Below are 12,348 nucleotides of genomic sequence, written 5' to 3'. Positions count from 1 at the left end.
ATTTTCTACCAGTCTATGAAGAAGCAAAGGGAAGGATAAATTGCATGATATGATGTATGTGTGCTCTGTGTGTACCCTTCTTCTGTCTTTCCTTCCATGTGTCACAATGATTTGCTGGTGTAGGGACAGATTTGGTGGGGAATGTGTTTGTGTCATCTATGGGAAAGCTGGATTTTAAATGATTCTTATGGCCAAAGCTGCCTGGTGGCTTATGTGCTTTTTTTCACCTCCACTAGGTGCGAGTGGAACTGTTATACAACCCAGCCTTCTGCAGTGCTTCCACAGAAGGACAAAGATACCGAGTGCAGGTCCCAGTTAGAGCCCTGTCCTCCTGGGCGGTACCGTTTGTGATAGTCCCATTACAGCAAGGATTACATGATATTGAGGTCAAAGCGAGTGTCCGGGGAGAGTTGGCGTCCGATGGTGTGAGGAAGAAGCTGAAAGTTGTAGTAAGTAACAAGTGGGGTTACATTTTGGCTCTTGGAGAAAGAGAAGCGATAACCAGAGATTGCTGTAGATAAAGACTATTTACCATAATTTTATTAATGAATGCATCTTCCCCTATTGCAACAAAAAGGCCTTTGGGTCTCAAAACATAATTTGTAACAACACAAAGTGACATATCTACCATAGTGGCTAAAATGGTCTGGTTTATTATTCATCTTGGACTATATTGATGTTCTGATTGTCTTTTGAAAACTCCTAGAATCTTCTCATAGCAAAAATCAGTTGGTTTGAAAATGGCAGAATGGGGGCAGAGCTCATTGCTTAGGAGAATTCTTTCATGCAAAGCAAATATGCTCCAAATATGTTGCAGCCAGGATTCTTTTAGTCCAGTTTTTCTCCCCCACCTCCCAATCCCTCCCCCAGTTGCAATAAAAAAAAAATCCCTGCCACATGAAACAATTACCCTTTACCCTTCAGTGGTGTGATTTGGTGGGTAGGTGGCTGGGTGTGAGACTTCAGTAGTGTGAAGACCAAGCAGCTAAAATAGTCCACAACAATAGCAATACTGCCAAAAAGAAAAAGAAAGTATGTTGGGTGACTAGTCAGATTAATTTAGGAGTTCCCTAGGCTGGTCTGGCTTCCTGGGCACAGGACAAGGCACTGTGGTATTGCCAGGGTAGTTATGTGTTTCCCCTCCTATCCCTGGACTGGAATGGGATAACATCTTTGTCTTCACCCATAAAATGCTTGCCCACCACAAATTTTAAAAAAATGTAATAACACTTATTGAATTCTGAAAAGAGAAATATCAAACCAGCCATTTCAAAACCATAGAAATAGAAGCCATTCAAACTCAACTATACACAACAGCTCAAGCTGGGGCTGAATGGATAGGTCTCAGCTATTGAGAACAAGATTTTCAAAATGAAGTTTGGGAGCAGAAGATTGGGGAACGATGGTTAGAAACAGATTTGAAAAATAATTGTCAACCACTAGGAAGTGAGTGCAGTTGATTCCCTTCAAAAATAATTCATACTGAAGACTGAGTATAATAAAAATGCAATACAAGGCTAGCTGCCATTAATATTGCAAGTTGCGATCTGCTAGTGTCTGGTACAGGTAGTCATTTGGTGACTGTTCAAAGTTACAGCGATGCTGAAATAGTAACTTATGACTGTTTTTCACACTTTCGAATATGGCAGCATCGCCATGGTCACATGATCAGAATTCAGATGCTTGGCAACTGGCTCATATTTATGATGGTTGCAGTGTCCCAGGGTCATGTGATCAACGTTTGTGACCTTCTGATAGGCAAAACCAATGAGGAAGCCAATTTCACTTTACAGCTATGTTACTAAATTAACAACCACAGTGATTCACTTAGCAAGAAAGGTTGTAAAATGGGGCAAAACTCACTTATCAAATGACTCATTTAGCAACAGAAACTTTGGGCTCCATTGTCATAAGTTGAGGACTACCTGTACTTGTAATCTGTTATTTGACCACAGGAAGGCATTCTTGCATTTCTTTATGCCAGGAAGTTTGACAGATGGATGCAAAACCCTTCCTTCCTAAACTCTTGGTTGTTTCGATCACTACAAACAGTTTCAGAGACTGGCAAATCATCAAAAGCAATTTTAGAAGGCTATATATGGATATTGGTAGGGTAATTGGGGATAACTGGAATGTTATTCAACGTATCTGGAAAGTATCAAGTTGGGAAAGACTGAACAAATAGATAAATAGAAGTAGGGCTGCATATTTAGATGATAAAATCACATGTGAATACATTCTTTGATATGACCAAAGTACAGCAACCTAACAGAAATTAAAGCATTAAAATCAGTTAGCACTGATTTTTATTAGAAATTAGAAGTAAAGCAATAGCATGAATGTTTGACCCCCAAGAATATTACTGTAGGATAACAGTACTATTTAACACCCAGGATGCAACTAGTATTTAAAGTTCCATGGTGGAACAGATTGATGAATGGGTTGGCATAGGATTGTATTTTGTATAAAATAGTAAAATAATAACATAAAATTTAAAGAAAATTAGGAGAAAATCATAAACCCCTGTGAATTTCAGTGAGTTCTGGAGAAAAATCGCTTTGGATGATGCTTCCTGTTATTTAGATATTCCTGGGCACATGTATGTGGGAGGAAGGCCCTTTGGGACTCTTACCAAAGCACGTGCTGGGACAATAGATCCCAAGATATATCCCAGAATTCACAATCACCACAGGCAAGTCTAACTTATCTGGAAGTCACCCAAGATAGGCTAAGCCCAAATAGCAACAGGGCTGACTTCATTGTTAAACTGTTTCTAGAGGACGAGGAGTGTTACTCTTGTGCAACAAAAGTCATATCAGCATTGCAACATTTTAAAGACTGGCAATGCTTTTATCATCAAAACTTCATCGGATATATGGAACATCACTCTGTGAGAGGCAGGGCTACACACATAACATACAGCAGCTGTTATTGGAGAGGAAGAAAGTACAGTAAGAATAAGTAAGAATCTATTTTGTGACCAGAGACATTCTGGCCCACTCACCCTTAATCTGAGATAAGGAAGCCCAGGGCCCCCAGGATATTCAGCTATAGGAAGGGGCAAGGATCCATTAAGAGCCCATGTGGACTGGTGGAATAGAAATGAATCCTTAATAGAGGGCCATGCTGATTTGGCTATTGAGAAGATATGAGGGTGACCTAGGTCTTTTCCTATTGTGCATCCAAGCACCAATTCTGAATATTTTACTACATTTCTAAGAGATGCTACAGAGGAGTCTTTTTAATTTGTAATTTCCATTTTGAAGTATTTGCTGCTGTCATGCATGATATTTTGATTTGCAACGAGGCTCTCAGAAAAGAGTATTCTGATGTCTTTTTCTATAACAGCCCGAAGGGGAACGGAAAAATATTGTGACTGTTATTGAACTGGACCCAAGCGTAAAAGGAGTTGGTGAGTAACTCCCATTCTTACTCATTAATTCCCATTATACCTTTTACTAAGTCCTTTCACCCACATGCTTTATTGTTTCCAGAGAAAGGAGAGGCTCTTTTTACCATGCCAGTTGCAAATAAAAGTTATTTTATTTTGCAAACGTTATGTGCTTAAGACAATTATATTCCTTTCTGTTAAGTGCTTAATAAAATAACTGTGTTGAATTCCATTTACAAATGATTATTAGAAATAATGTCAAAGAGATATCTGATGTGTAATGTGGTATTTCTTTTCCTGTAATTTTCCTCATTTTATTTTTTATTTTTTAGATGGAACCCAGGAACAAACGGTCATAGCCAATAAATTAGATGACAAGGTGCCTGAAACAGAAATTGAGACCAAGATTTCTGTTCTAGGTAAGAACTAGTTATTTGAAACCCAGGCTCCTACATCTGTTAAATTTAGAAGATGAAATAGTCACCAGCCCAATTTTGTTACCATCTACTGGTGCTGTAGATGGACTCCTTAGAACAATATCTCCCTATTTTTTTTGTCCCTGAATAGATGGAGTATAGATCATAGCCTTCCTTATTGGATTCACAGATACAGTAGATCTGTCCCATTTCTGACATTTAACCTTATTACTTTTGCCCATCTGGTGAAATCAAAGTGGATGTCCTTATGCCACCAGACTTGAAATTCTAGACCTAGAAAACCTAGAACTACGCCACCTTCCATCGGATCTAAGTATAGTATATAAAATTATACATTGCAATGTCCTACCTGTCAATGAGTACTTCAGCTTCAACCATAACAATACAAGAGCACACAATAGATACAAACTCAAGGTAAACCACACCAAACTTGATTGCAGGAAATATGACTTCAGCAACAAAGTGGTCAATGTCTGGAATACTCTACCTGACTCTGTGGTTTCTTCCCCAAACCCCAAAAACTTTAAGCTTAGACTGTCTACTACTTGACCTCACCCCTTTCCTAAGAGGTCTGTAGGGGGCGTGCATAAGCGCACCAGCGTGCCTACCGTCCCTGTCCTATTGTTTCTTTTTATTTTTCTTATATGTATCCATTTCATGTATCCATAACTATGTTTATACTTATACCTGTTATCTTATAATTGCTTGACAAAATAAATAAAAATAAATAAATAAATAAATAAAATAAATGTCTTCCAAGTCCTGTTGTTTAAACAGCATAATCTTATAGAAAGCTTTTCTTCTCTGCTCAGTGTCTGCCCTCTGGAATGCCATTCTCCCCCAGATCCACACAGGTCCAACTCTAATGACATTCAGAAAGTCCTTTAAAAAATAGGTGGTTTTCCTTGTGGAGTCCCTGCAAAAGTTTGGTTTTCTACTGGTATTGAGTTAGTGCCAGAACTGCCATCACACTGCTTCAACCCTACTTGACTTTGATGGCAGCCTGCCATAAAGTATGGGGGGAGGGAAAGGTGAATGCAGGGAGGGGGTATGACAGGAACCAGAAGTGCCAACCAGACACTGGTTGAACCATTCAAGGACACAGGCATAGAGGTAGAATGCGAACACCTATCAAAGAGACACCAAACCTCAGAACTGTTGCCAAAACAACTAATTTAAACTTTATTGGATACTACTAAGATGACTGGGGGGGGTGGGGTAACCACTTGGCTTTAGTAAAAGTATACCTTTCACTGCAAATGAAGTTGAGGGTCTTTCTTTTCTAAATGCTCAATCTAGGACAGGCCTGACAATCTTTTGGTCAGCTGCATCCTTTTCTATATATATTGATTCTTCTTTTTAACTGTAAGCCACCCAGAACTGCTAAAGAATCTTGAAACAGAAATAAATAAATCAGTTAATAAACCTTCAAATTAGTCCTGGATGGAACCTAATTACGCTATGGTCAATGCTCTAAAGAAAATGCTAAAGAATGCTCTAATTTCTAACACGTGTGGCAATTTTTTCACATTCAGGTGACCCTGTGGCTCAGATTATTGAAAACTCAATTGATGGAAGTAAACTCAGTCATCTCATTATTACTCCTTCTGGCTGTGGGGAGCAAAATATGATCACCATGACTCCATCGGTCATTGCCACCTATTACTTGGACGCAACAGGGCAATGGGAGAATCTTGGCGTGGATCGCAGGACTGAAGCTGTCAAACAGATCATGAAAGGTAAGGCAAATTCTCTCCAGACTTGTTTTCCTCAGGGGATGGAGATGTCAGTTTCATTAATCCCTAAAATGAATAAATAGAAGACCCACAGAAATCGAGAAGCCAAGTGTTCTTAAATGTATGGTGGGACTCTTTGTTGTTGTTGTTATTGTTTTTCTTTCACAAGGTAGCTTTCTGCTCGCTTAGCTAAGGATATCGCTTCTTCAGTCTGGAGGGGTAGAGGTGGTCATAGTAACTGCTGAGAAATATTTAAATATGGACTCATGGAATTATCACAATATTCTATAAAAGGAAAGACATTTTCATGTCTTTTGTAGTGAGTTTAGAAGTATTGTTCTGCTATTGAATGCTTGTTTTTCAGGAATACAGGACAGCAGTCTTCAGCTCCTGTTGTTGTTGTTGTTGTTGTTGTTAAGGTTGCTTGCTTTCAGAATCTCATGGCAGAGTGGGATAGTCAAGAACACAAATCAAAACAATTGTGCAAAGGAAAAACAGCTCCAATGAGGCACACAGCAGAGAAAGAAGAGTGCAAAACTGTTCTGTATGCAAGTGTGACTGGAGCTAAATTTCACAGCTCTCTCTATCTTGTCTCTTTTCAGGTTATGCGCAGCAGATGGTGTACAAAAAACCAGATCATTCCTATGCAGCATTTCCAAATCGTGCATCTAGTTCTTGGTAGGGAAATATAGCCATTACTATAAAAATATAGCCATTACTTTCAGATCAGTGGTGGGATTCAAGTTTTTTTACTACCGGTTCTGTGGGCATGGCTTGGTGGGAGTGGCAGGGGAAGGATACTGTAAAATCTCCAGTCAGAGGTGATATTTGCCAGTTCTCTGAACTGCTGAAAATTTCTGCTACTGGTTCTCCAGAACTGGTCAGAACTTGCTGAATAGCACATCTGTTTCAGATCATGAAAAGGCTTTCCTCTAACTTTCTCTATAAATGTTCACATATTTTCATTTTCTAACTTCTGCTGCAGCATCTGATTCTCTGTCTTGTATTTTTTTTTTTTTGGCTTTCTTCATTTCTTTCTACCTACCATTCCCTTCTTTCTAATAGCTCCTTTCTAGGCTATGCTTCAGCCAAAATCCTTTCAGTTTTCAGTCAAAATACTCTTTTCAGTCAAAATACTCTTACCCATATAATAGGTCTCCCTCTTGTCTTCTCATGTCTAGCATTTAGTATCAATCAGTTCTATTTTTTTTCTCATTAAAGTAAGAATCAGAATGTCCTACTTCAAGATAGTAGAAGCACTTGAAACACTGATTCCATGGGATTGAGTTGCTGCTGCTGTTATCTTACTAAAATTTTTTCTCTTTGATTAGTTCAGGGTGATGAACATACTTAATATTGCTGCCTTCTATTTTCCTCATAACAATAGCCCTGTGAGGTGAACTGGGCTAACAGAGGCACCAAGCTGGCTTTATTTATTTAATTGATTTGTCAATTGCTTACAAGATAATAGGTATAAGCATAAACATGAGTAAGAATACAGAAAATAGGTACGAATAAACGGGGACAATAGGACAGGGACGGTAGGCACGATGGTGCACTTATGCACGACCCTTACAGACCTCTTAAGGAATGGGGTGAGGTCAATAGTGGATATTTTGAGGTTAAAGGAATGGGGTTAGAGGATGTAACAACAGAGTCAGGTAGTGCATTCCAGGCATTGACCACTCTGTTGCTGAAGTCATACTTTCTGCAATCAAGTTTGGAGCAGTTAACTTTGAGTTTGTATCTGTTGTGTGCTCTTGTATTGTTGCAGTTGAAGCTGAAGTAGTCATTGACTGGTAGAACATTGTAGCAGATAATTTTGTGTGCTATGCTTAAGTCCAACCATAGGTGGCGTAGTTCAAGGTTGTCCAAGCCCAAAATTTCAAGCCTGGTGATATAGGGTATTCTGTTACGAGCAGAGGAGTGTAGTACTCTCCTCGTGAAATACTTCTGGACTCGCTCAATTGTATTAATGTCCGATATACAGTGCGGATTCCAGACAGATGAGCTGCATTCGAGTATTGGTCTAGCAAAGGTTTTGTATGCCTTAGTTAGCAATTTTATATTTCTAGAGGAGAAGCTTAATGCCTTTTTGGCAATGCTGTTACAGTGAACTGTAGTCATTAGATATGAGTACTCCGAGGTCCTTGACAGAGTGAGGGTCGTCAATGAGGTCATATCCACCTAGCTTGTATTTGGTGTACTGATTTTTTTTACCAATGTGTAGGACAGAGCATTTGTTGGTCGAGATTTGGAGTTGCCAATTGTTTGACCATTCAGACACAAAATCAAAGTCACTTTGAAGAACAGTAGCATTGTCGGTGGTGTTGAATAGTTTTACCTCATCCGCAAAGAGGATGCAGTTGCTTATAAGGTGACCGCAAAGGTAATTTATATAAAGAGTGTGGATCCTAGAATGCTGCCTTGGGGGACACCACTGTTAACTGGAGCAGGGTTTGATATAGCGCTCCCTATTTTTACTATTTGTTGCCTGCTTGACAGGAATGCAGTAATCCACTTACGAAGGGATCCAGAAATGCCATAAGAGTTTAGTTTTAACAGTAGTTTGTCATGTACCACTGAATCAAAGGCTTTGCAGAAGTCTATGCAAATTGTGTCAATTGCTTTACCCTGGTCAAGTAGAGTAGTCCATATGTTTTTGCAGTGTAGGAGTTGTAGGTTGCAGGACAATTTTTTCCTGAAACCAAATTGTTTTTTGGAGAGTAGGTTGTTTGACTCTAAGTGGAGGGTGATGAATTGGTTAATGATTGCTTCCATGACTTTGCACGTGACACAACACAGTGAGATTGGTCTGTAGTTTTCAACCAGGCTGGGGTCACCTTTTTTGAAGATAGGGATGAATGTAGCTAATAGGTTCGGTAAGGATCTGGTTCTGAATGATATCTCATATATAATGCTTAGGGGTGCTGCAATGGCAGAGGAGAGCTTTTTTAACAAGTATGCACATAATTTAATCCCTAAGGAAGGCTAGAATGCACAATCTGCTCTCTAGGCCAGGACCTTCATGACTGCTGCAAAGTGGCTCTCTGAATAGATAGTTATACTATTTCAGTGGGGAGCTACCCTCTGAAAGTACTCAGTTCCATTGACTATTACTAACCCATATAGAGCAATTTGTCTTTGATAAGTCACAAGAACTGAATTAAGGAATTCTCATTCTCTTAACTCTTACTCTGCATTTCTTCCAAAGTTCCTGTGCACTGTTGTGATATAACAACAGTGTAATTCCTTTTAAACTAATTTGATGCACTATTTCTCCTCATACTGCCTTGAGTCCTGGGTGGAGACCTGGGTTAGTCTTTTTCTGTCCTCTTTTTCCTTCCTAGGTTGAAGGAGAGATGAGAGACGAGGACAACTCATTTTAATCTTGATTGTTTCCCATCAACACATGCACATCTTCTACTCTTGTTGTTCCATAATGTAGTGATGTGATAACTCTGGACAAACCACTCTTCCTCTCTCCCTCCTAGCTAACAGCAACCTAGTAATATTTGGCTTATAAAACCAAGCAAGCAATTACTTGTATTAAGTTCTTCATTTAAATGATTAATTAATGCACTATCTTCTTTACAGGCTAACAGCATATGTTGTAAAAGTCTTTGCCATGGCTGCCAAAATGGTAAAAGACATTAACCATGAAATCATTTGTGGAGGTGTGAAGTGGCTCATTCTAAACAGGCAACAACCAGATGGAGTGTTCAAAGAAAATGCCCCTGTGATCCATGGAGAAATGCTGGTACGGTCTCCTTCCTCCCCCCTCCCTCCCTCCCTCCCTCCCTCCTTCCCTCCCTGTTTGATTTAAATAAATCCAGAGATTTTCAAGTTCTTAACAAAAATCCAAACCCAGGTATTAAAAAAATAATAATTTAAAATGTACTGTGCAAGGGGTGCATTGCTAGCTTTTTCTCTAATGATATTGGCCAGCCAAGAGCTGTACAGGAATTCAGACAGGACATGCAGATATATATCATTATTTTATTATTATTGTTTGTTACACAGTCAGCCAGATGTTCAAATTGGGAGGTATTATTATAAACTTTTATTCATTAAACATGAAACTCAGTCAACTGACCATTTAAAAATGTATCACAAATATCATTGACTGGCTCAGATGGTTAATACAGGTTGCTGCCAGCATCTTAGGCATCAACCAAGTATCTTCTTAAAATGTATGTTGTTCTGAGCTGCGCAGTCTTTTGCAGCTCCACTGGTGCTACAACAGGAAGCTGCAACTTCTTGATGTATTTTGCAAAGTTCTTGGACATGGTACCAAGTGCCCTGGTGACAGTGGGTATCACTGTTACATGTTTCATTCATAATTGCATGGTTTCGATGGCTAGGTCGCAATATTTCATGATTTTTTCCAGTTCTTTTTCTTCAACTCTGGCGTCTCCTAGTACTGTGATATCAATAAAGTGTATGTTTCAGTTTTTGACAACTATAATATCTGGTGTGTTGTGTTCCAAATGACAATCCATCTGTATTCAAAAGTCCCACAAGATCTTCACCTTCGTATTTTCGACAACTTTTTCCACTTTATGTTCCCATGACTGGTATTATTATTATTATATACCTTATTCATTAAACATGAAATTCAGTCAACTGAACATTCAAGAAATTATTACTATTATTCATTGCACAGTCAGCTAGATGTTCAGACTGGGTTTGGCATTTTTGTCTATCGGACCTGGGATAGGCAACTCTGGGTGGTTGATGGTGTTACAGATATCGCCGCAGGATGGAAGCTGTTCCAAGTAAAGCTGCCTTCTGCAATTAACTGATGGCAAATTTGTCAATGCATGTAGTGTTCAAGTGATGTTCCAGTTGTTTTGGGACTGCACCCAAGGTGCCTATTACTATTGGCACTACCCTTGCTTGCCTTTGCCATAGTCATTCTATTTCTATTTGTACGTCTTTATATTTTGTTATCTTCTCCAGTTCTTTCTCTTCTCTTCTGCTGTCTCCAGGCTCTGCCACATCCACTATCCAGACTTTTTTGTCTTTCTGATCGACAACTGTTAAGTCTGGGGTGTTATGTGGCAGGTGCCTATCTGTCTGGATTTTGAAGTCCCAGAGCAATTTAACTTTTTCATTTTCTATGACTTTTTCTATTTTATGGTCCAACCAGTTCTTGCTTACAGGCAAATGATATTTCTTGCAGATCTTCCAATGCACCATTGTTGCTACTTAGTCATGCCGCTGCTTGTAGTCAGTTTGTGCAATCTCCTTGCAGCAGCTTACCAGGTGGTCCACTGTTTCTTCAGCTTCTTTGCATAGGTGGAATGTACTGTCTGTTTCTGTCTTCTCAATTCTGGCTTTGTATACATTTGTCGTTAAGGCTTGGTCTTACACAGCCAGAATTAATCCCTTGCGCTCTTTCTTTAACTGCCCTGCTCTTAGCCATTGCCAAGTCTTCTTGTTATCTGCTTTCCCTGCTATTTTTTTTAATGTACTGGCCATGTAGTGCTTTGTCTTCCCATGCCTCCGTTCTGTTCTTCATTTGGTCTTTCTTGGAGGCCACTTTGGTCTCTGGTAGTCAGCAAGCCTTCCTGGCATATTAACTTCAGTGCAACTTCTTCATTGTCCTTCAGATATTCTTCCAAAGCCATTTTTTCTTCTTCAACCAACTGATGGACTTGCAACATTCCATGCCCACCTATTTGCCATGGTAGATAAGAGTCTGTCAATGTCGCTGCAAGGATGAAGGGCATGATTCATTGTCATTATTTTTCTGGTCTTCCTATCCATTGCTTTTAATTCTGAGTCCAGTTCACTAATCCAGCTGTGTACCTAATGACTGGTATTTCCCAGGTGTTGATTGCTGGTATTTCCCCCATTGAGTTTGGACCTTTTCACTCTCTTGATGTATTCACCTCTAATTTTTTTTTCTTGACTTCAGTGTGCTTGATGTTGTCAGCTTGAAAGATACCCAGGTATTTGTAGTAATCATCTTCATCCAGACTCTTAATGTTATTTTCATGGGTTATCTTAATTCCTTCAGTTTTCACTATTTTCCTTTTCTTTTCCTTTCCTTGTTTGATAGTGAGTGTGGCACATTTGTCCAATCCAAACTCTTGGAGAAATTGTGTGTGTGTGTGTGTGTGTGTGTGTGTGTGTGTATTTTATCTGAGATATTGTGTATATACTGATATGTTGAATTTTTGCTTTCATAGATCTACAGGGCTTGTTCTTGGGCAGTCAAAATTAAGCCTTCGGTTTCTTTCTTCAGCACCCCTAATCTCAACCAGCTCCATGTTAGCTTTGTATCTACCTTTCCTTCAATATCTTTTGGGTATTGACTGTACATAGTGTAAGCGCTGGACTTTTCCCCTTCAACTGAAAAGAATGAACTTCTGGAAATAAGCATTTTAAATTGAAAGGGAGTGATCCCAGCACTAGTCAAAGCAGAGTCTAAATGCTCGCAGGCATGCAGTAATAGACAAGGGGAGTTAGGACCCCTCCCCTTATTTAGATGTGTATTTTGTCAAACAAAGAACCAACATGTTCATTCCCCCCTCCCCTTCTCTGAGAATGTATCTTTTGAAGAGTTTCCCAGGGAGTATCTTCCAGAGCTGGAATTTTTATGGTCCCTTCTCCGCTTGCTATCTCTTCAAGAGGTGACAGATTTCTGGACATCTGGCTCCCATCCTCCGGTTGTATATCATGTGCAGGTTATACAGATTCAATATAAGATTTAATATATTCAGGTTACATCAAAAAGGATTACTTGTACCAACTCCCCCCCTTCTTCTTCCACTGA

General features: G+C 39.4%; 1 protein-coding gene across 1 annotated transcript in view; it reads left to right on the top strand.

The window, feature by feature from the left end:
- LOC113429287 (A.superbus venom factor 1) overlaps positions 1 to 10,193 on the top strand; it is a 28,579-nt gene extending 18,386 nt beyond the window's left edge. Inside the window, exons 18-23 of the mRNA XM_087956911.1 lie at positions 237 to 449; positions 3,349 to 3,412; positions 3,724 to 3,810; positions 5,364 to 5,567; positions 6,167 to 6,242; positions 9,162 to 10,193. Coding sequence (XP_087813037.1) covers positions 237 to 449; positions 3,349 to 3,412; positions 3,724 to 3,810; positions 5,364 to 5,567; positions 6,167 to 6,242; positions 9,162 to 9,390 — 873 coding nt within the window. The 3' untranslated portion in view covers positions 9,391 to 10,193. The remainder of the gene's footprint in view (positions 1 to 236; positions 450 to 3,348; positions 3,413 to 3,723; positions 3,811 to 5,363; positions 5,568 to 6,166; positions 6,243 to 9,161) is intronic.
- Positions 10,194 to 12,348: the final 2,155 nt, after the last annotated feature.

The sequence above is a fragment of the Notechis scutatus genome, chromosome 2 (assembly GCF_049901735.1).
Source record: "Notechis scutatus isolate UNSWTSFEM ecotype Mainland chromosome 2, rNotScu1.2, whole genome shotgun sequence".
Taxonomy (NCBI): Eukaryota; Metazoa; Chordata; class Lepidosauria; order Squamata; family Elapidae; genus Notechis; species Notechis scutatus.
Note: the sequence above shows the minus strand (reverse complement) of the source record. Positions and strands in the feature narration are given on the sequence as shown.